The sequence below is a fragment of the Parasteatoda tepidariorum genome, chromosome 5 (assembly GCF_043381705.1).
Source record: "Parasteatoda tepidariorum isolate YZ-2023 chromosome 5, CAS_Ptep_4.0, whole genome shotgun sequence".
NCBI lineage: Eukaryota > Metazoa > Arthropoda > Arachnida > Araneae > Theridiidae > Parasteatoda > Parasteatoda tepidariorum.
Genome location: NC_092208.1, coordinates 48,086,946 through 48,113,408, shown reverse-complemented (window position 1 = coordinate 48,113,408; position 26,463 = coordinate 48,086,946). Strand labels below are relative to the sequence as shown.

The 26,463-nt window shown below is 28.3% G+C and overlaps 3 protein-coding genes across 4 annotated transcripts in view; 2 read left to right on the top strand and 1 right to left on the bottom strand.

Annotated features, from left to right (window-relative positions):
* LOC107446915 (ninein-like protein) overlaps positions 1 to 9,936 on the bottom strand; it is a gene marked incomplete in the record, with an annotated part of 77,485 nt that extends 67,549 nt beyond the window's left edge. The window contains 5 exon segments of the mRNA XM_043039204.2: positions 2,022 to 2,309; positions 2,455 to 2,621; positions 5,342 to 5,441; positions 7,107 to 7,288; positions 9,647 to 9,936. Coding sequence (XP_042895138.1) covers positions 2,022 to 2,309; positions 2,455 to 2,621; positions 5,342 to 5,441; positions 7,107 to 7,288; positions 9,647 to 9,671 — 762 coding nt within the window.
* A 202-nt stretch (positions 9,937 to 10,138) lies between these two features.
* On the top strand, positions 10,139 to 12,502 carry LOC107446929 (transmembrane protein 209). Its single transcript, XM_016061713.3, has one exon. The coding sequence runs from the start codon at positions 10,320 to 10,322 to the stop codon at positions 12,078 to 12,080; it is 1,761 nt and encodes a 586-aa protein (XP_015917199.2). The 5' UTR covers positions 10,139 to 10,319; the 3' UTR covers positions 12,081 to 12,502.
* Positions 12,503 to 17,800: 5,298 nt separating this feature from the next.
* On the top strand, positions 17,801 to 26,372 carry LOC107446937 (uncharacterized). 2 transcript variants are annotated; one of them, XM_043039203.2, is made up of 2 exons: positions 17,801 to 19,889; positions 23,002 to 26,372. In XM_043039203.2, the coding sequence occupies exon 2, from the start codon at positions 23,176 to 23,178 to the stop codon at positions 24,358 to 24,360; it is 1,185 nt and encodes a 394-aa protein (XP_042895137.1). In that variant the 5' UTR covers positions 17,801 to 19,889; positions 23,002 to 23,175; the 3' UTR covers positions 24,361 to 26,372. The 2 variants fall into 2 exon arrangements, with proteins under 2 accessions (XP_042895137.1, XP_015917209.2); XM_016061723.4 differs by lacking the exon at positions 17,801 to 19,889 and adding an exon at positions 19,922 to 20,081.
* The last annotated feature ends 91 nt before the right edge of the window (positions 26,373 to 26,463 follow it).

The following is a 26,463-nucleotide window of genomic DNA, read 5'->3' as shown; positions in this document are numbered from 1 at the left end:
TGCATTTCTTTTTGCTTTAATCTACATAGCACAAAGTATATCATATACTTCTTAGAAAGTGTTATTAATAATAAATATTACAAATTGTGACAAGAAATAACTTGAACAGAGTTGAATACCAAATATTTAAATCCAAACACACTGCAAATTCATCTTGGAGGATTCTATGCTTCCTTGGTCAAAAAGTTCTCTAGAAAGCAGAAATGGACTTTTACAGTATTTCTGACTTTTTTACAGTACACCACCGAACTTGAACTAGCCTTTGTGAAAGACTTTTCCAAGGAATAAACCTATATGGGTCTTACATGGAGAGAATAACCATGGAAAACTTTCCGTGGTTAGCCTGATAGCAAGAGGATTCTAATCCATGATCTGTCTACCAGCGAGAACATTTTATTTCAACACTGTGGTCGGTATGAGTCAATAGCAGAATTCGTTTTAACCAACCACCACTGGGATTTGAGCCTAAGTGACAACATTGAGACCTGAAGGCTCTATCCCCTGAGCTGCCGCAGCTCCTGGTAAAATTTTAGTTTTTATTCACAACTCAATAAAACTCCGCTAAAACTACATAAATATAACATAATATAACTCCATTTAAGGTTACATGCGTAAAACACTTGTAGATAAATTAATAAGTTGGATTCCGAGAAAAATGAGGGTATTTGTTGAATCCATGAACAACTAAAGAAGCTGTTTTTAGTTTCCCATCAAATTCCACACTATTCAAAGATAAAATAAATAAAATTTCCAATAAAAGTTGTAAACAAATAAAAAAAAATACATTTAAAGCAAATAAAATACATAGATTAAAGAAAGCTATCAAATTGTGATTTGGAAAAATTGTAATTTCTCTTTTTTAAGAAAAATATAAAATCTGTTCAAATTGATGATCATATTTTTAAGTTATATCATTTTAACTTTGCAAAAAAACTAAAAATTATTATAATCTTAAATTTACTTTACAAAAAAAAAACCTTTTTGTTAAATAAAAGGTAAAAGTAATTGGTCTGCAATTAATTTCAAATTAAACAGAAAATAACTTAATCTGAAATAAATATTTGTATTCATTAAATTAAATTTTAAATAAATTTATAATGTTTAGAACAATTAACCCATCAGAACTACAGCAGTGACATGAAGACGCGTGTATGCCTGAAGGGAGCTCGTCAACTAGAAAAATGTAATAAAAAAATAAAAATTGCCCTGATAAAAAATTAAACACGGTTTAAAAAAAAAACAATGTAATAAAAATAATGACATTGAAATAATATATATTTATAAAATGTGGCCAAAAATAATTCTAAGGTAAAAAGAACTTTTAATTTTTCATAAATTTAAAAATATATTTAAATTTTAACCATCTAAAACTTTTAAATTTGGTTGAAAATCATTCTTTATGCTTCATTGAATACTTTCTTAATTGAATAATTATAATTTCTCTTAATTAAAGAAGAGAAATTATACCCAATAACATATATGTATCCCTTAGTATGTGGTTTTTACAAAGATTTTTGTAAAACTTTTTATGAAATTATAACACAATCATTGAGCAAATTAACTTACAATAGAATTCAACATGAAAATTGAAGTAAGTACAATGATAATAACATGAATAATAAGAAATTAATTCTTGAACCCAGACAATAAAAAACACATCCTTGATTGTCTGGAATTTTCCTTGGATCACATTCTCCTCCGTTTTAGTGTGTGACTTTGCCAGAGCGTTTGGCCTCATGGATTTGATATAGCCGAGGCTATATTGTGAAGGATTCGAAACAACAACACAATAAATTAATAATAAAAACAATAATTATCAATATTACATAATAAAATAAAAACATATAACATGATTGAATATTTAACTTTCTAGAAAATAAACATATGTATGCAAATATTTCAATATTCCTCTGAAATTAAATTTTCGTTTGAACCTGTAACACATACACTGCATTGAAAGCATTTTTAATACTAATAATAAATAGTAAACACAAAAAAATGCAAAATGAGAAAAAACTAACTTCTTCAGTCATATCCATCCCAATATGTTCACAAACAAGCGCCAACTCTTCAACATTCAAATAACCACTCTGACCTATATTAAGTTTTTTCCATGTATCTTGAAGATACTGAACAGGATTACTTTCAAATGACAATGTCATATCTGTGTCAGAATCTGATGTTTGTTGAAGTGAACTACAAGCTTCTTGTGATGTACTTTGCTTGTCATCGGACATTCGCCCAGATTTAACAGGTGGCTGTTGTGTAGTAACTGGACTCAAACGACGCTTTCCTTGTAAGCTTTCAGGCTGCAATAGGTAAAAAATAATTCCTTATAAACATAGTATAAAATTAATAGACTTCAACAGCCAGAATGACAAAAAATTAGAAAAAAAAGCAAGAAAACAGCTAAACATAATATGTAATCTTTCATAGACAGTTAATAATACTCACCATTGGCCCTCTACCATCTTGGTCACATGATGATGATTGATCAACTGATGTTTGTGGACTGAGAACTGGGGATGTGGCCGAACTGTCATCATCTACAATAGAAGCCGGCCTTGAACGGCGACCATATTTTTTTCGTCCTAATGTGAATTTAGGTGATACTTCTCTATCTATAAACAAAGAAAAAATGAGAAATGTAATTTTTATGACCAATAAAGAGTAAACAATTCAAATTTTCATGAAGCAAAATGAATTCAAAACTATTAAAAAATACAAATAGCTCAAACACTAAAAATTCAAGCGGAAAAAAAAGTTTAACAAAACAAAAATAGGTATAAGAATTAGAAAAACAACATTTTTCAATAGAATAAAAAGTAGAAAATAATTTTAATTTTATGAGGTCTAAAAACAAAAACATAGGGTACATGACTGTAAAAAAACTGCAGGGCAAGTTCTAGAGAGGGATAGAAGTTTATTGTGATGCGCCTCTTAATTTTTGTTTAAAATGCAACAAAAATTAAATTATTTTATTCAGTTCCATCGACTTGAAAAGCATTGTACAGTAGGGAACCGATTATCCGGAACGATCGGGACCATCGCTATTCCGGATAACTGATTTTTCAGGTTTTCTGAATCGCTACTAAAAGCCGTTTTTTTTTATTGTTAAACCCAACTAAAAAAAATAAATTTTTTTGGAAATAATCTTAAAAAGAAGAAAATACTATGAAGTAATACACTAATGATTATTTCCAAAATGATGGTAAGGTAAACATCTTTTAAAAAAGAAAGAAAAATCCTAAAATCTTATGAGTAAAAAAAATTTTTTTTTTAAAAAATGGCGGGAAAATTCATCAAAATTTTTTTCCGGTTTTTTGATTTCCGGATAACGGGTTCTGTACTGTACTAAAAATTTTGATATTTTAAAATGTTTTTTTTTTTCAATTTTGTTAATAATTTTAGCAAGTCAGAAAGCAACACAAATTTTAATAGTTGATAATATTTTGGCAAATGTATGGAGAAAAAAAAATGCTGACTATATCAGTTAGGAGACAATTAAAACTTGTATTGTAATCCATTTGAAAATTTCCTTCTCTATTTTGTTAGAAAGAGGACCAAATTTATACTTATGATAAGCTCTATTTGTTAATAAAATTTTGATTAATTCTGCTAATAGGAAACAATTAAAAACAGTATTTTCATCAGGCACAGTGATCCAGTTGAGATTTGAGTGCTCTAGCTAGTTGGAAATTATATTCTTTCAAAATCTAATTGGATAGGGAACTCTTAACTGAAACACCAATTCAGTAGAGAATGTCTGAATTTGTTAAAAATATATCAATGCAAACTTCTTTTTGATGTTAAAAAAATATTCAAAATATTTTAGAAAAATATCCAAAATGTGAACTATCCAAAAAGACTACAAAGGTTTCGATATTTCTTTCAATTATAAGTAAATAATTTTTAAAATTTCCAAAGTAATTTCTTTTTTTTAAAGTAGCAACTTATAAACAACTTAACATTAGATAAAAAATAAAAACTATTTTTAGATATAAATTAAAATGCATATTGCAATCAGGGTTGGCTTTTTGCCGGCAGAAACTGGTTCTTGCCATGCCAGTGGCAGAAACTGGTTTTAACCGGTAAAAACTGGCAGAAACGAAAAAAAACTTTTATATTAGTTCTAGTAATTGCTTAATGACATTTCGTTTAAGTAAACTGAAAAATTTAACTCTATGTAACTGTAACAAACTTTTTAATTCATTGTTTGTAAATATATATTATTTTGTTTATATTAAATATAAAGAGTGCAGTATATCAAATATTTATATAAAATAAAGAAGAAAGTAATGTAATAATAAATATAAATACTAGATTTTAGTTTATTATATTAAATTCTGAAATTCAGTAATTATTATCATTTAACTCTTAACGTAACTGAATAGAGCTATTTTCAAATAGTTTTTTTTCTTTTCAAGACATAATTTGCATGGCAACAATCCAATTATTATAACAGTAACAGTTTTAATCTTTTGTGGATGGCAATGTCTGCGAGTTTTGTTAGACTTGAGAGAATCTTCAAAATTCTCGCTCGTGCATAGCAAATTGAGAAATTCTTTAGATTTAGAAACTGCATCAAAACTTATCTTTTGTTATATATTACTGCAGAGTGCAAACAATGTAATATTTGATCTTGAATGGTGATAATTTTGTAAATAAATCGTACTTTGTTTAACATTTAATTGTATTTCTATTAATTATCCATTATATGTCAATCTCAGTTCTTACTTTTATGTCATTTTCTGAATTTCTGCCAGTTTCTGCCACAAATGTGGCAAAAAAGGGTTTTTGCCATGCCGGTTTTAATGGGTTTCTACCAGTGGTTTTAACCACCTCGGCAGAAACTTGCCAACCTTGATTGCTATGCACATTCACAGTAAGAATTGTATAGGAGAAATATAAAGCCATTTTTATAGACACTAAAAACTATTTATTGCATAATTTATAAAAAAATAAATAAATAAATAAATAAAAATGCAATATTTAATTTAAGCAAATTTTCTTTCCAGAAGAATGAGGTTCAAATGTATATGAGTTATCAATTCCATGCATTTTTAATAAATTAGCAGCTAGCACTCCACTTTATAGATGACTAATTTCACTCAAGATCAATCTAGCATAACATTTCCAAAAAAAAAAAAAATCTTTAAATTGAAACCTTATTATTTTTAAAAACTGCGTGGACATTTTGCTAAACAGCTTTGGGGTTCTGTTTAGCATCAGGAGAGCATTACTTATTAAAGCTTTTCATGCAATAAATCATCTCTTACTAAATTGATACTAAGCTAAGATAAACTTTTTTTTATTTATTGAAAAAGAAAAATACAAGTACCAGTCATATCTTCATCTTTACTTTCTTCAGGAATGTCTTCATTTGGTATTGTTTGCATTAAGACAGCAACAAAACATTCTTTAAAATCTTCAAAGCTCACCTGCAATGAATATGAATATTAACTAACTGAAATTTATAGTTAAATCATCAACTCGTAAGTACTGCTACAAAAAAAAAATTTAAATTTACAAAAAATTTTTATTTATCATAAATGACTATCTAGTTTTATGAGCAGATATATTCCCACTCATGTTTTAGGATTATTTAATTAAATGATGTAGAAATTTCATGTCATTAAAAATAACTAAAATTAAATCAGAAATCAGAAGGAAAAAAAACATTAGAGTGCAAAATTAATGGTCACACCAGCCACAGGGCAACTAAGTAAATCAAATGGCAGTTAAAAAAAATTTGCCAAATGATTGTTAGTTTTAGCTGAAAATGAACCCCATGTGCATTTCATTATTATTTTTTTCCTAATAAATATGCGTTTATTATAAATATTTCAAAATATTCTAAAAATTAATTTTATACACATTTTTCTGAAGATATTTCTTCATTTTAGAAATGAACCTGTTGAAGATTTTCCATATTTTAACAAACACCTTACATTAAAAAAATCAAGTTTTTTTTTTTAATTAAACATTTAAAAATTCCAATTTTTGAAAAAGAGAGTAATGCTAAAAAAGACACAACTGACCAAAAGTTAGTAGCAACCATTCCGAATTTTGCCCTAAACAAACCATTGTTTTTAGATTTTCAGTAAATAATGCAGCTAGATGGTTTAAATTCCTGTACTAAAGTATGTTCTTATAAACTTATACATTTTAGGAGCATATTTATTAGTAATATTTTTTAATAAGCAGTTTTTAACTTAAGACTAAAAATAAAATGTTCATAAAACATGCAGCCAACGAGCTAGTCCTATCATATTGACACTCAAATAAGTCTTAAAAAAACTTAAAAGCTTTTTAGCTCATGTTGTGTAATAGTCACTAGTACTTACCATTAGTTAGAATAAATTTAAGTTAATTTTGCCAATATTTATTAAGAAAACACTGACATGAAATTCATATAACTGTTTTAACAGTGACATGAATTTCGTTTAGACAATAATTTTTCATCATTACCTAATTGAATAATAATAAAAAAATTTTGGATTGTAACATATAAAAAATATTATGTCTTTTTAATGATAAAACCAAAAATTTCATACACGTTTATATAGCATCTAAAGGATATTAATTTAAAAAAGATTAATATTTTTGTTTCTGAAACTACTCTTATTTAATCTATTATTTCAAAGTTTGGATTCCAAAACTATGGTGAAATAGACAAAAAAATTCAAATATCGTAAGAGGCCAAAACATTCCACTGCACTATTGAGGCTATATCTTACAAATTGCAGTTATTTAAAATAATATTCAGAGTAATTCTGTTTTGTTTTTTTGTTTTTTTTTTAAATACAGATCATTCAGAAAAAAACAGATCCTAAGCCTGAATGTGCAACTTAAAATTAGCATAATTCACACATTTTAGATAGGTTTTTACAAAAATGAAGATGCTATCTTAGTATATAAAAATCTTGTCGCATTAAATCATAATAAATTTTTGAAAAGTTATTAAAGGTAAAAAGCTTTTTATTTTTAACACGATACAAATAAAAATTAACAGAAGTAATTTATGTTAATGTAAAAAAGTAAAAATATGTCTATTCCCAGAACATTAAAATTTTTACGCTTTTCAAAAGAAAGAAAATTATTACCTCGGACTGATTTCCAAGAAGATGATCTTCTAGAGTTTCTGCATGCTCAAGCAAATGAAGTTTTTCGCATAACACTTGTAATTCAACCTTATCTAGACAACCACTTCCTGTTGTATCACAGCTATCAAACACGTCTTTCAGTTGGGAAACATATGTATCCTTCTCTTCACAACCTTCCATAGCTGAAAATATTATAGAAAAAAATGTTTTATTCTTATAATTATATATATTTCACTAAATACACAAATTTAAGAAAAATAGATTTTAGAGTCACTCTCTTTCTAAATGGAAATATTTTATTTAGCGTAGCTTCCAACTGGGCTGATTACTCTGCTAAACACAAAATATTGAAATGAAACTTCTTAGTTTTTATATTTATCTTATAAAAAACATATGGAATGAATTTGAGACTTTCATCATGATAAAAATGGGTTATTTATGATCACTGTCAATTAGGCTAATAATCCTGATAATTACAAAATATCGAAATAAAACTGTTTTAATTTTTTTATTTATCTCACAAAGAGCATATGGTCCAAATTTTAGGTTTCTAACTTCATGAGAAGTAGGAGAATCAATGATGAGTGAGTTCTTTTATTTCTAGCTGTTAAAAAATGCTAAATTAATGCATAATAAATCAAGAAGCATTAAAAGTTTTCCTTTCCACTAGAGATTTAAAATTTTAAAAAAGCAAAATTGAAATGGGGAGATTTCCGTAACGTGATCTGTGGCAGAATAATTACCTAGTCTTGGCAACTTCCGTGCAGCGGCCAGCGAGAAATTTAAAAAAAAACATCACAAAACGGGACCAACTCGAAATGTATAACTCGTACCCACCCCCGGGCAAACATCTATACGTTTTTTTCTTCAAAATTTGCGAGTTTAAAATCTATTTGGCACCTTGGCGATTGTAGTTGGCGCGACAGATCATGATATGGAAATATCCCCATTGAAATAAGCAAAGCAAAATTGAACTATAACTTTTCCTCTCTTTAGCTCCTCTATTGAAGTACCTGCACATAGCAAGATGCAAAAAATAAATAATAACAAATCCAGATAAATAAATTTTTAAAATATTCATATTATACCCCTTTTCAATGTCTTGAATATCTGTTTTCTACATTCTATAAACTTAAGAATTTTTAAAGCAAGCTCCAATATAATCCATAGTTACCCCACAAAAACAATCGATAAAGTCAAAAGAAAAGTGGAGTGAATCCATACTTTTCTTTTTGATATACTAAACATATAATTTTGTGTTGGATCAAAATGTTTTGAAAACAATTTTATTTAACAATTCAACCTTAATATAAAATATTTCTTAATGCTGCACCTACTATATTTATTATTGCAACTTTTACATCAAAATGAAAACTCATACAATATAACATTTGCAAATTGAAAATCTGATTGGTGCATTTTACAGTTCAGTTCAACCAAACTCAGTATGAATATACCCTAAGTTTTTGAAAATTGTGAATTTAATTTTACGATTTAAGATTTTAACGCCTTTGGTTATTGTTTTCTTTTCTGACAAAATCATTTAAAATATTGATAAACAATTATTACTAAAAAAAAAAGAATTATGACATCACATGAAAATTATGAAGTAGATTGCTTGCAAAGTTAGCAGTCAAAGAGTTGCTCAGATTGAATAATTTAAAGAAATTTGGAACACACTTTTAAAACCCTATTTCTCAAAACTCCTTCATTTTCGACAGCATTTCCAATCTCTGTATACTGCATGATGCCAGATTTGCTGGTCCAAGTTAAAAATAAAAATATTTAGCAAATACTAGAATTGCAATTACAAGTGATCCCAATTAGCACAATCAGGATCTTATAAGAGAATATCACCTGTTTAACATTTATGATGTGAAACAAAACAAACAATGAAATATATCTCTCACTTATACGTTGATGGTAGTTTTATAAGCAGCCATTTGAATTCCTTACTTGGATAGTTTACATTAAAATTCTATATTAATATAAAATATCCATCATGCATAGTAGTTGTTTTAATCAAATGGTAAGAATAAATGTGTACACTCTCCCAATAGGTTTAACTTCAACCTTTATATGAGCCATAATTTAACACAGCAAATTCTTTGAAATTAGATGACAGTATAAAGCATCTTTACAACAGCTCGCATAAGTGACAAATCAATAAAAAAAATTTGAAAAATGTAAGAGAATGAGCATTGTTTTCAACAATCTTGCCAGCAGTTTTATCTATCAAAAAATAATGTATATACAAACATCAAAATAGTACTTAGTACCTAAAACACTGTCTAGGAGTCTAAGCAACAATGCAATTTACAGACATTTACGATATTATTAGGAAGAAATATTAAGATATTATTAAGAAGCCGAGTGTATCAAAATTTGATTATCTTTAAAAATTAATTTTGATGAACTTCTATGCTATGCACGATATGACCTATTTAGAAAAAAAAATACTAAAAGATAATTCTAAATTTAAACTGCTAACGCCACATTTTTTTGAAATAGTAGAATTTTTCAAAATGTGCAAAATTTACCCATTTCATGTGGAGAAGAGTTCATTACCCCACAGTTACTATTTCAAAACATAAGCACATGTAAGTGCCCCAGCTAATTTATACAAATAATTTAACACAAGACATAGCTTTTAAGCTGTATAGATGTATATCATGACACTTTTCAAAACAAAAATGCCACTGTTAGTGTTTTAAAGTTAATTAACATTAGGATCTTCCAAACAGCAATCACATATAAATAGATTTGTGTTTGTTGTCAAATTATATAAACATGTAGTGCATGTAGTTGTTGTCAAATATCGTATCCTTTAATCGTATCGTAATATCAAACAATTGATCGATAATTGTAATATTTTTTTCTAATAACATTATAGCCTAATGATGCAGTATATTATTTAGTTTCTAAAAAATGCTTTCAAAATTTATAAAAAAGTACATTTTAAATTTTATTGACTTAAAAATTTACTTATGCAAAATTTAACTCAACTATACTCAACTCAACTTTACTTCTCATTCAGAAATCGACCAATGACAAAGCTGCTCATAATATTTTGAAACTGGCTGTATCAGAAATTGCCATGAAATTGTTTATCTTGCTGCTAGAACCCTCGTGCTTTTGTCATTTCTTAAATTAAAGCAAAAAAAGAAATGTTCCTTTGATAAATAATTGATTGTTTTATTATTATTACTCAAAATGGCATCATTAAGTTACAGAACAGTTCAGAGACAGATTTTTGAAATTACATGTGAAGTTTTACAAATGTTGAGATGTTATTGTTTACTCGTTTTGTGGCGTCTGTACCGCAATTTTAAGACATGTTATATCATTGAAATTCTCCAATTCTTGTACTATAGCCTTTTTTGCAACGATCGTAAAATGGAATGGAAAACGCATTGGCAAAGTCCAGTATGTAGGCATATTTTGAAGCGCAAAAGTTTGATAAGTCAGTCCAAATCATCCTTAACATGGGCAGCTTGCTCATTTCTTCTAACATTCATTATATATCTTGATTTAAAAAGTGCTCTTTTTGCCAGCTTCTTTGGTTACTACTCATCTGTTGTATGGACTGTAGAGACAGTTATTTGTGCATTGTTTGTTGTTAATGGATTTGCAGCCGTTTTTTTTTACATAAGGTCAGTAGTTACTAAGCCACTAGCATTATCCCCAATGCAACAAAAACTTTTTCGTGTTACTCTGGATGAACCTGGTTTTGAGATGAAACAACCAGAATTAAATGTTACAGATTCTAAACCTGAATCTATCAGATTCTCCTCTTTCCGTGATTCATTTGACTACTCGCCATCTTTGTTATCAGCAACTCCTACTAATTACTCCATGAATAGCTGGTATAGTTCATCACCTAGTTACACCGGCCTTGACACCACTAGTTCTTCTTGGAGTTTTCGTCGCATGTCATCACCATTGAGTTATTCTACACCAAAGTCTCCAGACAGAGTTTCTTTAAGAAGATTAGATAAGACAGCAGATCTTGAATCAAGTTATGACCACCCTATAAAGAATCTAAAACAGTTGGGTGAGTTTTTAAAAGTCCAAGAGGAAGAAAGACAAAAATCGATGTCACATGAAGATTCTAAGCATTTTTATTCTGGAGTGACCTCGGTTGAGAACAGCCCAATGTCTGTCTTGGGTAAATGTTTGTACCAAAGAGCATACCGGTTACCCAATGCTGAATCCACAGAAGACAGCTCTTCAGAAGTTCACTGCGGCGATAACGTGTTGAATAAGTTGAAAATATCGGATCGGGTGTTAACGGTTTGGTGTGAACGTATCCGGAAATGGATTTGCCAAACCATACTTGTGAAAATCGTGCAAGAAATTGATGAGATCAACAACACCTTAACTGAAATCAGTTTGCCGGAGCTTCAAATTGGAAATGTGAGTTTACTCACTTTAAATCAACTTGCTATGTCAAAATCTCAGAACTTACCTACTCTTTCTGCTCTTCTCCCTTATCTTGACATACACTTGAATCAAGAATACTTGGTTAAACGGTTAAAAACCCTGGCACGGGGGGGTTGCATGGGTCATTTTAAATGGAATTCTGGCGGTTCTTTTAATGATAAGTCGTGGTGTGAAGATATGCCGACTGATTCTGCATTGATAATGCACGTTTTATGCTGTTACTTAGATGCACAGTTGCCGCTACAGCCGCATTTTCCTGAGGGAAAACCATTTTCGTCCAAGTATTTTAGGAAAACGCCTGAAAAGCCGATTCTTTCCAAAGACTCTTATTACATCTATCAATCTTGTGTAAATCCTCCTCATTTCAAAGTTGCATTATATGAAGACATTTATTCACTTCCTAAAGGCCGCAATAATTTATTTTGTACCATTGCTGTTTTATTACATCACATCAAGACTAAAGAATGTGGAATGCTTGGACGTGTTAATCTCGGAAGATCTGGTTTAAATTTATTATGGGTAGTTGATTGAGCTGGTGTGTTAAACCAGTATGTTTTATTTTTTCTTATAAGAGTCTGAGCAACTTCATCTGCGTACATCATTTGATTCATATGTATTTTTTTGTAAATAGGTTGTATCATGTATGACAGATAGTATTTTTTAACACATCTTTTGTGATTTCCATCATTATTCTATGTCTCATTATTCACGCCATTGACAATTGCTAACATCTTGATATTGTATAATTTGCCAGTAGGTCTTCTGATTGCTGTGGAATTAAAACTCATATTACTGGCCTTTGATTTGTTACAAAATTTTAACTATGCAATTGAATATACTCTTGATTGTTATCTTTAGAGACTTGTGCGCAAATTAACTTGTCTGAGTTCAAAATGTACTGTGTAAACTAAATTTTAGTTAAGAAATGAATATTAAATTTGATATTATTGAAATATGTGTCACTTTATTTAGGCAATCAAATTTTGGTTCTGAAATAATTTAATGCTTTATGGCGAGTTATTTTAATAGATTGATTTTGTTTGAATTCAATATCAGAAAGTTAAGAAATGTGTTGCTAAACGTTAAAACCTTTAGCATTTATCAATAATTAAAATTTATTTTGGTATTAAGCCACAATTATACCTGAAATGTCTATTTTTTGCCATAATTTTAACTAAATTAATCTTAATTTAAATATTAGCTGTGACCATTTTTTCTTTTTTTTTACTAAATATTTCCAAATATGACCAAATTTTTCACTTTTGTTTAAATATCTCGATATTTTTATTTCTAAAAATTTTATTTGCAATTCTATTATTCAATGAGAAATATTATTTTGATTTACTTATAAATCAACTTCTATTAACTTATGGCTTCCAAGGGTCAAGAAAACACTGGAATTGTCAGCGAATTTTATTTTGACTCTAATACGCAGGGAAAGTTGCCCTTTTGTACAACTGCCGAGCCTGGAAAATAACCAATCTTAGAATTGTTAGTAACAGAAATCAATTATTGAGATTTGAGTTAGTAACTTCTATTGCAATAATTTGTTGTAAAAATTCCATGCTTTCATTTATGTTTGTTATCCATTCATGTTATTTTTTTGTCTGAAATTCTAGTATTTGACATGACAAAGTGATAGTTTTTCGAAGAATAATTATATGGTATAGATATAACATAGTTTGAATTTCCTAGAAAAGTCAGGGTATTCTTTTTTTTTTAATTAATTGGGAACCCTGTTATTACTGATACAGTTGGTGTCCAAAATAGCCTGATTAGTTTTTTAAAAAAAACTGCATCCAAAAGGTGTTATAAGTATTTTAACTAAAGCTACCTTAAATGAATTTTTTTCAAATATATAACCACTGAAAATTGTTTTTAGTACTTAAGCTTCTAATAGCCATGTTTTTCTGAATGATACCTTTTTACTATGATTTGTTATAGAACTTGGATTTTCTTGGTAAAAGACCCTTACAAAGCTTGATGAAAATCTAGCAGCTTTACTTACGACGAGCACGGAAAAGATTGATTTGAGTTTATCGAAAAAATAGAAGCCTTGAAAGCTATAAATATTAAAAAAATTCCCAAACTGAAATAACTAATCAAGTTTCGAGGATAAAATAAAAAAGGTCTAAAAGCATTCAAAAGGAATATGCTAGTCTTAATAGAGAGAAAATCAAATTTTGATTAACTGACAAATTAAATGGGTATCAAAATTGTCTTAGGAAGAAATAAGAAAGAAATAAAAGGAAACTATACTTTTGGAAGAAATAAAATATTATAGTACTAGCTATATTATACTTTTCGTTAGTATAAATTTATTTTTATAGAACTTTAAGCGACATATATATTTTATGACACTAACACTGACAGCTTTAATTATAATCATCCTATTATTGATCAAAACATTATACTATACATTAGATACCATTAAAAAGTGTAATTTTGAAAAAAAATAATTTATCATTTAAAATTGAATAAATTCACTCCCCTTTTAATTGAATAACCCACTTACAATTACCTTTTACATCATCTGATAATATGTATTAATAATACTTAATATTATTTTAATCCTCCATTAGTGCAACACTACGATTGCTATATAAAGTCTCCATTACTGTTCCATAGATTCAATGTTATTTAGAACAGATGTAAGACATTTTAATACTTTTAAAACTAACATTTTTCCACTGACAACAAATCAATTAATTACAAAAGTTCCAATAAAACTAAACAAACCACTATTTCTTTTGAAGTTACTGCTCAAAAACATGTAACATCTTAAGTTCTCTATAAATTAAGAATGGGTGATTATTCCATTTATTCTTAACCTAAGAGATCTATATATGGAGATGTGATATATGGGTTACTTACCATTATTGAGAATTTGAAGAGTATATTGCATCTTCATTTAGAAATTGTAGTTTCCTGTATAATCATAAATAGAGCCCAGATTTTGATGACCTAAAAATCCCAATTAATGCCCTTAAAAATGCGAATATTGCGCTAAAAATGACTTATGACATGACTTAAATAAAGTAAAAATATTGAACTAAAACAATGTTTTCCTCTTTAAAATTATTATGAGTCATTTCAAAAAATATAAAGCAATGCAATACTTGTTCTACATTCATTAAAGTTTGAAAAATATGGTTTATATCCTAAAATAACAAAAAAAAGGAAAATATATTGACTTCAAAACATTTTCATTTTGTATAGAAACTTTAATCCATCTTCCATCTCATAATATTACTAAATATCAGAATTGCATTGGATTATTAAATTTTTTTTGATATTTTGAAATGTAACCGAGTGTCTCTTATCTGAAAGTAAATTTTTATACCTGGAGAAGCTTCTACTGGTGTTATTGGTGCGTACTTGAAAAAGGCGGTCTCACTTACTGACAATTCTTCAATTTGAAAAGATGTTGCTTCATCTGTTAATATCCTAGAGATTATCCACGTGTTATTTAGCAAAAATGGCTGCTCATAATCAGTGTAACGCGATAAGTTTAGAGTGGAAATTAAAAATTTTAAAGGTATTAATCGTAATGTAATTTTAAAGCTAGAAGAACAAAAGTGTGCTAATTTCATGACATCGCTGAAGTTAAAGCCCAATATTATAAAAACTTTATGTATTTTTAACCTTTAATTGACCATATTGAATAATATTTGTACTTTAATAACAAAAAAAATTGGGTATAAGTCAGTTTCATATTTCCATTATAAGTTTTCCAATATTAATGAAAAACAAGTAAATATTTGCTTGAATTTTATGTAGTCAGGGTATACCGACCTCATGTTATAAAGTCCACATTTCGTTTGAACTACCAGCTAATTTAAAAGTATCATGCCACTCATTATCCACTTTTATAGTTTTTCTCTTGCCTTTTTTTTTTTTTATAAGTTTATTTTGGAATATAAAAATTTACATACATCCCCCTTCCATCATTTTGTTGGATAAAACTTTCTTTGCCAATGAGAACAAACTTTTAAAAAATCACAACATAAAATATATAATTCATTGTATAATATATTTTCAACTTATTTATTTTAAAAAATACATCTGTTTAAATCAATTAATTTTTTTTTTATGAAACAAAATAAAGTATAAAAGTTTTAAGTAACTTCCATCTACTTTTATAATTTCTTCTTAGTACTGTTTGTAAACCAGAGTGTACAGCATTCCCTGACTTTTCTTATTTTTTGTGCTAAAATTTCCAAAATCATTTTTTCATAATATTTTCTTAAATTCAATAGTTAGAAGAACACTTAACAGTATAATTTCTCTGACACTTTAGGTTATGCAAATCACTAGATATCCAGATTAATGTACATGCCAACGTTTTTTTTGTTTTTCTTTCCTTTTCCTCCAAGATTTTGCCAAAAATTTCTTATAGCAAGGAATTATTAAAAATGTTTTGAGAAATTTTACAGTTTACTAAATTTATTTATAAAGCATTATTCGTAAAAAATAAAACGTATGTCAATGAAGGAGTTTATTATATTTCTAAATTTTTTACAAACATATAATAAATTTACTTAAAAAAAATCCACAAAAATTGTTATTGAGAGAATATGCATTTCGGATAAAAATTAGTAGCTTAAAAAAAAGGTATTGGTTTTAATTTTTATTATTTTTTTCCTCTGAAAAAAAATCAATCAATTTGAAAATATTCTTATCTTACTTTTTTTTTTTGTCATTTAATTTTTTAACATGTGTAGTAAACCTAATGCAAGTATGTCACTAGAAAGGTGTGTGACAGTTATTTGGTGGCACATGCGAATTACATTAATTAATTAAAAATATTAAGAGAAATAAAAACCCAGTGCAAGGAGTCATCATTGGCGGGCAGGGTTGGCAAGATTTTGCCGCAGGTGGAAAAAACCATGGTAAAAACCGTCCTGNAAGGAGTCATTGTTGGCGGGTAAGATCTATGGTTATTTTGGTTCTGATTATGAAATGGTCTGGATCAGAGAAGGCGAAACTATGACACTAGGTGGCATGTGACAAGTGTTTTGGTGGCACAAGAGAAGTGAGATACAGTACAAGGTCCCATTTTTTGGACGTCCATTTACCAGAAGAGAAGGGTATTTGTTAAAAGTGACACTTTTTAACAAAATAGTGACAAAAGAACTTTCCTTTTTCAAAAAGAAAATATTTTTTTTTTTGCACTTTTTACCTGTTAAAAAATATAAAGGGATGAGAGTCCTCCAGTTTTTTATGATTTTTACCCAACTTTCAATTTTTGTTCAATATGGTATGGTTCGATAATTTTTGTTTGAATTTGTATGATATGGAAGAAAAAAAAATTTTATCACGGAAACGAATTCTATGAAATCACAACACTGCCAAAAAAAAAATTTCTTAAATTGTATCTTGCTTTAAAAACATAATTATCACCAAAAATCATGCACAAAAAAAATCAAAATTTGCAGATTGTCACAAGTAAAGCAGGTCATAAAGTGATTATCTAAAAGTACGAATAGGAATTATATTAAAAATGAAAATAAAAATTTAAAAACTATGTGGAAATCCCAAACTGCGGAAAATGCAAATGATCAAAACCATGTGGTCAATAAAATCATCACAAATTGAGTACATCAAAAAGTAATTCCTCAAATGTGCTTTCGAAATTTCCCATATATGATAATGTAGCATTAAAAAACAATGAAAATCCAAAGCATTAACTGACTAAAATCATAAATCCATGTGGGATGTGGTTGAATGAAAGACTGTATTAAGACACAGAGATTTTTAAAACCAAGTGAAAATATGTTTTAGTAATTACTGAAAAACCGATAAACAAAACCACACGAATACACTGTGTAATCCTAACTAATCAAGTGTATCAAAAGCTGTGAAAATAATGCGACCACGTAGATTTAAACATTGTTCATTGAAATTTCCATTAATTATGGAGTATATGTTATTTTTATTGAAGAAAATAAAATAAAAACATCTCCAAGACTAGCCAACATTATGGGCCTATTCAAAAACAAGTATGAATTTAAATGCCTTTTCTTTTTTTTAAACCAGGGGCGAGCTCTTACTGCTTATTGAGAGAATCGTTTAACGTTCTGTGTCCCAAGAAACCTCCTTGGAACAATCAGGGTTTTGTGTTTCAGGCTACTGACTGGACAACTCTATGTAATCCTAACTAATGAAGTGTATCAAAAGCTGTGAAAATAATGCGATCACGTAGATTTAAACATTGTTCATTGAAATTTCCTTTAATTATGGAGTATATGTTATTTTTATTGAAGAAAATAAAATAAAAGCATCTTCAAGACTAGCAAACATTATGAGCCTATTCAAAAACAAGTATGAATTTAAATGCCTTTTCTTTTTTTAAACCAGGGACGAGCGCTTACTGCTTCTTGAGAGAATCGTTTAACACCCTGTGTCCCAAGAAACCTCCTTGGGACCATCAGGGTTTTGTGTTTCAGGCTACTGACTGGGCAACTCTATACAGGCACATTTACACTGTATTGGACTTACTGACTCCATTCTGTATGGGGAACTTGTTGCAATGCATGGCGAGCATTTCTCGAACTGTTCTGCCCTTCAAGAGTCCTGCACTTCTTCATATTTTATGACACTCTCCATCAACCGCTGGAGAAACATTTTTGTTTTGGACTGGAAAACTTATCATTCTTAGTAAAGAAAATATAAAGATGTAATTTAAAAAAAGCAATGCAATTATGACATTTTGTAGGATGACTATAGTACCCTTTCACTATGAAAATCCATGTTGTAGGAAGAACTAACAACTTCTTAGGGGGTACATGAATGGGATGAGATCAAAAGAGAGAACACAAACTAATACTTGCATAATGTTGTAAGCAGATGTTTTAACAATGAGTTCTATATAACTGATTGTAAATGCACTTTTTTTAAACAACAAGCTGTGATCCAAACAAGTATATGTTGTGAACTAATTTGAAAATTTGGCTTGACCCACATCACTTTGAAATGTGCCCACAGAGCTCACTACAAAAATAAGTCCAATAAATTATATCAGTAGTTTGCAGGTTAAAAGCCAGATTTTCAATTTAGCCTACGACATATACAACTTATGACACGAGTAACAAGGTCAAGCAACAAGAATAACACTGAATGGATTTAAATCTATGAAGTTTTTCATTGTAATTTTGTTATATATGTTTATAATATTAAATGAATATACTATGTTGTTTTAAAATCTTATATAGTGTAACATTTTTAACGAGGACAACATTCTTGGTCATTAAAGTAGTTCTGTATATTGTTATTCATATAAATAGATTTCATGGTTTTTATATTTATTAAAAATAATGATGTATGTTAAACTTTTTAAAATATAGAGGTAATTTATTGATACAAAATAAATGAAAACATAATAATGGAAACTTAGGAACAACAAAGATATGACTAATAAATTGGGTTTGAATTAATTCAATGAATTAAAAAATTTATCCTCTACAAAAATAAGCATTCGAGCTTAATTTGCAAATTTTACATTTTTGAAATAAACATATGCATAATTTCATATTGTTATAACAGCTGTAGAAATTAATAAATAAGATCTTCGTAACACAATTTTTTTGTTATAAGTTTCTAGGAGAAAGCATATGCGATAGTACTTCAATACTCATTCCAACAAGCAAAACCCACAAGGGCATCATAATGTAGAACCAGTTCATCAGATTGTTATATTGCAGTCGAACGCATAGCATTATCTGAAATGCAACTTTCAGAATAACACAAATTAAATACCAACATTTTCGTCGCATTGTAACATATGAGCGATCATGTCCATTTCTACAATGCGTGGCAATTCGCAAAGTTACGAAAATAAAGAGTTTAAAGTCGAAGATCCATATCGGTATAAATATCAAAAACCAGTCCCAATCAGTTTCTTCATCAAGTCTTAATGTTAACAAAATTAAAAATATTGCAACTAAAAACCATGTTAAAAGAGCTCTGTGTAGAACTGCCATGTTAATCTGCGTAGCAACATTCGATTCACACGGTGTACAAATATATTACTGAATGAAGACTTTAAATTACAAACATAGAATCTGAAGTTAATCTAGAGCCTAACTTTGAAATTTCTTAATCAAAATGATATTTGCATGCTTTTGATGTTTCATTTTATACTAAACACATGCATTGCTTGATATCAGTAAATAATACACAATTTATGTATAATCAATAAACAGAAAGACACATTTAATAGTCATATCTGTCAGAGTGAAATGTTTGTTTACAACTTTCAGCAATTTTCTAGATAGGTTCTAACTACCTATTTCCTCGAAAAACGAGATCTGCACATATTACTTAACTTATAATTTAGATGTAAGTTACAAGCTTGTACTTTCTGAGAGTTAAGACATTGAAATGTACTCCGTTAGCTTTGTTTGAATTTGGAACTTATTACAAATGAAGAGAATTCAATTTTAATATTTCTGATAAAAATAAAATTTAGCTAATATATCCCAGATAACTTTCGAAATTTTGGGAGCCTTCATTATGGGCAAAAATTCCCAGGTATAAATTTTTCTATATTTGTCTTCAATTAGTAACTTTAGATCTATAAAATGATGCCTGTCAAACTGTGTTTTTAAAAATTTATAATAGAAATATGTGCGCTATATTTATTCAATAGATTCTTTTCTTTAATTATTATTTTCTATGGTGCATTTCGGTAATTATTACCTTCCACAGGCTCTATGAATTTTCAAAATGATTGGATAAAAAATGGTTTTATTTGAAAGTTATGGCAATGTAGAACTATGCAGTTTTATTTCTTCATTTATTTTATTTTGATTGTGTATTGGAATAAAAAAGTTATGTCAACTTTCATTATAAAAACAAATTAAAGGAGCATAAGTATTTTATATCCTTCATAAGTGACTCCATCTAAATTTTGTGATTGTAGTCTATCATTTTATTACCTTTTTGTGTTGTCTTATGCATAATTTTATTCGCTTGTTTAATGCATGATTTTATTATGTTTAATGTGGTTCTCAATTTTTTCAGCTATAGGACCCTAAATGATCAACCTTCTTTTGGTGAAACCTGACTTTTTAAATTAAGTTCATTACCATTTGTGAACATATTAACCAAAGAGCGCTGATCACTAATTATTTTGAAGATAATGTATAAAAAGAAAATTTGCATTGCTTTTTATTAAGCTGAATACTTGTTCTTTTTTATGTGTTGAAAAAAGTAAACAATTGATATATTAGTACTGAACAACACTACAAAATCATTTTTTCTACACTTTTGTTCTTTCTGGTGGCTTTATGTTATTAGATTTAGTTTAACAGTTTTTAGTAGTTAATCCCATTAGAATACAGAGTAACTGTATTCAATATCATTTGACATGATGCTGTTTCTTGACGCCAATTCAGGATAGTCAAAGTTTGCGAAAATCATGTAATTTTCTTGGGCTTTTATTCCTTTAGAGAAGCCACAAAAATCCTCTTTCTACAGTATTCATTTTAAAGCTTCCAAGTATTGATGCAGTTTTAATAGGTGCCAAATATACTACGTATATGGGTCATTCTCACGAAAACTGTCATTTTTCAGTTCATAAAATCCCGAAAAAGTAAAGTGAATAAAAAGCTCTGAAACTTTTTATATTAATAGAAATATGTAATGNGTAGTTATACTTTAGTAAAGTGTATAAGCATTCTTGTCCATGTCTCAAATTTAAAAAAAAAAAAAAAAAAATTTAAATAAAACTTAGGTGATCATTATTTACCCCAGAAACAGAGTGATCGTGACTGGGTCACCCTACTGATTCTTTTTAAAAGTGTTTTAATTTTTATAAAACTTTTACTATACATATACTATCATACAACTCTTTAAATTTAGTACATTTGTCAGAAATGGAACTGGAGGATTAAAAACATGTGATAAATCTATCACATGAAGATCTTCGAATCTAATTTTTTTCTCAACCTTTTTTACATGCTTAAGAATAAGATCAATTTCCTCATTTCCCTTTACTAAGTTTTCAATAAATGATATGGAATTTTCTAGAATAGCTTTTTTTTTTTCAAAAAATATTGTTTGTGAGATATCTTTATATCCCTTTTTTATTTTATTGATAAATAGTACTAAAAATAAAACTTGTAAAATGTGACAAATATTCCCCGAGCGGCATTTATGTATATAAGGCATATCGAATTACAGCTATGCTTGTTTTATAATTACATATATCTAGCTATTCAGGGTGATGCAGTACAGTTATTTCAATCTTGGAAATGAGGTCGATGATAAAAATTGAGGATTGTGTAGGAACCCATTAGCCAGAAGTGTCAATGTGTATCTTTATGGGCCCTTCCTTCTTATAGACTGGTATCTGTACCTGTTTAGACTAGTAATTTCTTTTATTTAAATTTTTTTAATTTTATGTAACTTTTATGTTTAATAATAATTATTGTCAAAAATTGCATTCAAATGGGCCCAAAAGTACTAGATTTGTTGTAATTTAATGATTTAGCATTAAATTGCTGATCTCTGCTAGTTAGTTCCCAATTCAATAAAAAAACTTGATCTGGACCCATATAAATTTAATTTTTTACAAAACATAAAATCATGATAATCTAGATAAAAAGTACTAGTGAAAATATGTTTAAACAACCTGTCATTAACAATTGTGGGTTGACATCCCTGTGGCAGAATTTTTTTGGGCTTTCTGTGACATGCCTCTCTAATACTAATATCTTTCTGCAAGATACTTTTAAAAGTAACAACTATACATGTTACTAAATTAAAGTAAAGAAAGGATCATATTTTCGTATCAAATAAAATAATTTTTTAATAAAATATATAATATTTTTTAATTCTAATATTATGGGCTATATTCTCGCATTTTTTAGGGGGAAAACACACTATTTTTCTTTATCGCATTTTGTAAGTAATCATCTCTTTAAAAAATCGTGAAATCCGTAGCAGTAAATCAGACTCTTCAAAAAAGGGTTATTGAATGCTCGTTTTCATTTCGCGATTCAAATGTTGTAATAAAAATTAGAATTTTTCTGCAGAAAAGAAAACCAAATTTTTTATTCCATTAATCTTTATTTTGCATTGTTCTCAAATGAGAGTAGAAAAAGCATTTTTATCCACATGGATGGGCGAGAAAGGTATTTTTTCAATATATTTCTGAAGAAAAGATAAAATCTTTCGAAATTTTCTCCAGTAAGAAAAAAAACTTTACTTTCCAAAAGAAAAATCTTTCTGCAAGACATTCATGTGTAACATTCTGTGACAATCTCGCCGTGTCGCCACGATTCTGCCGTGGGAGTTGACATTTTCGGTTATGGGATGTTATGCAATTCTCGATCCTTATAATGTGTTCTACCTCCCCTCCAAGTTTTCAACCACTGTACTGAATTACTCTGTGTATTTCTATTTAATAATAATTTATATTGTTAATTTGTTTTTTAATTCTTTTTAGAAGAAGGATGTCAAAAGAGCTCGCCAAACTTCATATAAATCTGGCCAAGCTCTAAGAAACAGCTTACAAGGCAGAAAAAGATCTGTCAGAAAAGAAGAAAAATTATCAACCTGTGCATCTTCTGTGGAACAATACTTCGATATTTCGAGCAATTGTTACAGTCTATTAAAAGATATGTGTGTACATGCAGCATTATTTCAAAGACATTCTCACCGTGGCACACTTCTTGCATCTGATATACATAAAGCGAGTGACCTTTATCTTTTAAAAAAGCATTCAAATTTTATTGATAAAACGGGAAGTAATGTTGAATTAAGTGCTTACGTAGAAAAGACATTTCAAGTTAAAGAAGCAGAAAAAACATTTTACTATGGTAAATGCTTAAACTGTCCAGAATTCACTGATTTAAAAGATGTTGAAGCTGACCATTCTCTGAAGGATTATTTTAAACTCACCATGAAAGCTGTCTTTGTTAATAACTCTGAATTCTTTTCATTGGTGTTATCTGACTTGAAAAGGAATCTCGGCATTCTCCCTATCTTACCAGTTTTCATTCATGATTTATGTAATGACGCTTTTTTACTCAAGTATAAACCTGCTCATTTAAAAAAAATTCTTCTTGTCATACATTCCTTATACTTAAATCCTAATTTGTATTTCCAAAACGATCATCTTCACAAAATTTTAGATTTCATCATAGCTTGTGCCATAGAAAATCTCAATTTTGAAGATTATCAACAAGAGGATGTTCTTTCTCTTCAAGATACTTCAGCCGAAATCCTTCATGATATATTCATTAAAAATCAAGCAATTTCTTCACAAGTATACAATTACATTTTGAAGAAACTTACTCAACCTTATAAAGAAACTGAATTTCAATTAATTTCTTGTTGTGGGTCTTTGACTGTTGCTCATGCTATGGGCTTATCTGCATTAACTTCTATACTACCTTTGATCTTCCTTAATTCTTCTATGAAAGAACAAAATATTTTGAACAAATTGACTAAAAGATTAAATTCTAATGACATGAGCACTGAAAGATATGCTAAAACGTTGCAAAGCAAACTTTTTGAAGCAAGTCAAAGCCTTGTTGAGTATTCTTTACATAAAGCTTTAGCTTTACCACATATCAGTAAACTATATACAATAGCATCTGATCATGACAAAATTTCTAAAAGTAAAATTAAAGGACCACCTCTGATGAGTGACTTGTGCTGCTCGATATTGAAATATTACGGTGAAACTATGAGTACTTATTTACCATTACTTCTGAATGCATCAGATGAAGCAATACCTTTAATAGACATATTTGAAGAAATTCTTCAACAGGAAAGTGCAAGAAAGACTGAACTTACATAGTTCTCATTTCATTAGAGTTCTTAAAACTTTTAATCTTATATTTTAAATTATCTTAACAGTACAAAATAAATTTTATATCTGTAGATGGAAATCTTATATTCAATATATAATGATGTACAAAGGGGAGGAATATTTTTCTATGTTTTTTAAGTTATAAAACTTGTTTAAGTATGATAAATTGTGATTTAAATTTATTATTATTAGAGTAAAACCTCTCTGGAGCGACCACTCTCCTCTCCACTGTAAAATTGTCATTAAAGAAGGTTGGTCGAACTTAGAAATTACCTCCATTGATTTCAAAATTTCAGAGGTATATGATTTTTTATTGCAAATGCTTTTAATTTTAGTCAGTGTCATTTTCTTGGTGTGATAATAAAAATGATCTCAATTGATATAATTATGTGTTTAAAAAAAATTAACAAATTATAAATGATACCGCTATTTAAAATAAATAATGATATTTTTTGTTAAAGTTTGCATTTAATTTTATATGATAAAAATTAGTTAACTTTAAAAAATGTGAAGAGGTTTGTTTGATTTTTCTAAAGTAATTTTTTGTTTCTAATATAAATTTCAACACTGGAAGTAAATCATTGATAGCATCATCTTTAGTACACTCTGACTGCAACGTGAGGTTGCATCGTCAAAAAGAGCTCTCTAAATATTTTGAATATATTTTAATCTACTTATTTGTTTTGTTAAATTTTTTGTTTTAATATTTTTTCGTGTTTCCGTATTTGACCTTTTCCGCATTTCGTGCAGGGGTTTACCTGGCCACTGGGAGAGGTTTTAATGGTCTCTCCTAAAGGTTTTCTTCAACACAAATTCTGGGGGGAAAAATTTACCTCCGAAAAGCGATCGTATATAGACGTGGTCTTTCCTGAAGGTTTCAGTGTATTATTATTTGTAACCTTTTCAAATACTTTGAGTTTTCACCTCAGAAACTGTGTACAATTTGATTTTTTTTATGTTTGTGCCTTCTTTTGTAATTATATAATATAAAAATGAAAGAGCTATAATATTATCTGGTAGTGCAAAAATAATATAACCTGATTCACAAAATTACAAAGTTATGTGGTTTTTCAGGGGTGCATATTTTGTATTTCACTTCCTACACAAAATACTGACTTGTCAAATTTTAGCTTTATTTTGCGGTTGTAAAATGTACAAAGAATTGTATTAACATTCAAGATAAAAGTTTTGCTAGGAAAAAGTTTTTAACTTTTGAATTGCGTTGGCAAATTTGTAATTAAAAAAATTCTTGTTTAACAGCATTTCTTTCTGGAGAAAAATTAATTTGCTTTGCAGGAATCTTTCTACTGAATTTCATTTATGGACATTAAAATTGACTAAAATGTATTTCGATTTTTTTTTCATTCACTTAATTTAAAAGACATGTGCTTAAAACTTATTAATACCAAACAATAAAATTTTTCCGGCATTCAAAAGAGTGATACTGAGACACAAAAAAAAAATCTAAAAAGGAAAAATTACAAAAAAATTATGTTTTAAATTTTTCCTATGAAAGTATGATGATCTTTTAAAGTTTTGCTCCCACAATTTTCTTATTTTTAAAATTGTTATTTTCTGTTTAAATACAAAACCTTTGTACTTGGAAAAAAAATCTTCCATTTTAATTTCTTCAAACTCATGGTTCTCTTCCTGCACAACTTCGGTGGGTGGTTTTCTAGCACTGACGTCATATATTTTCATCATACAAATCAAAAATAAAGTTAAAATATTAAATTATTTATTTACTTCACAGATTTTAAATATGGGGTATTTTAAAATATTATTTTAATGAAAATAATAGTCTGTCTAACGTATTTTAGTTTTTAAAAAGATTTTTACAAATAATTTAGACTATAAGTGTTTGAGAGTGTAAAGACTTTGGAAATGTGCAAAATGTTATTTAGTACATTTATATCTATTTTGAGAGAAACATGTTTAAAATGTATTAAAGTAATATAATAATTTTGTGTACCTTTTAATAAATGTATCAATACCTTTCATTTATTCCTTTTGGAATAGACACTAGACTAGACATGTAATGTGTGTACTTGTCCAGATTTTCATTGCCCAGTTATTACACGAACCCTGCCA

Coding starts and splice junctions, on each gene's coding strand:
- LOC107446929 (XM_016061713.3), top strand. CDS start 10,320: ATGGCATCATTAAGTTACAGAACAGTTCAGAGACAGATTTTTGAAATT.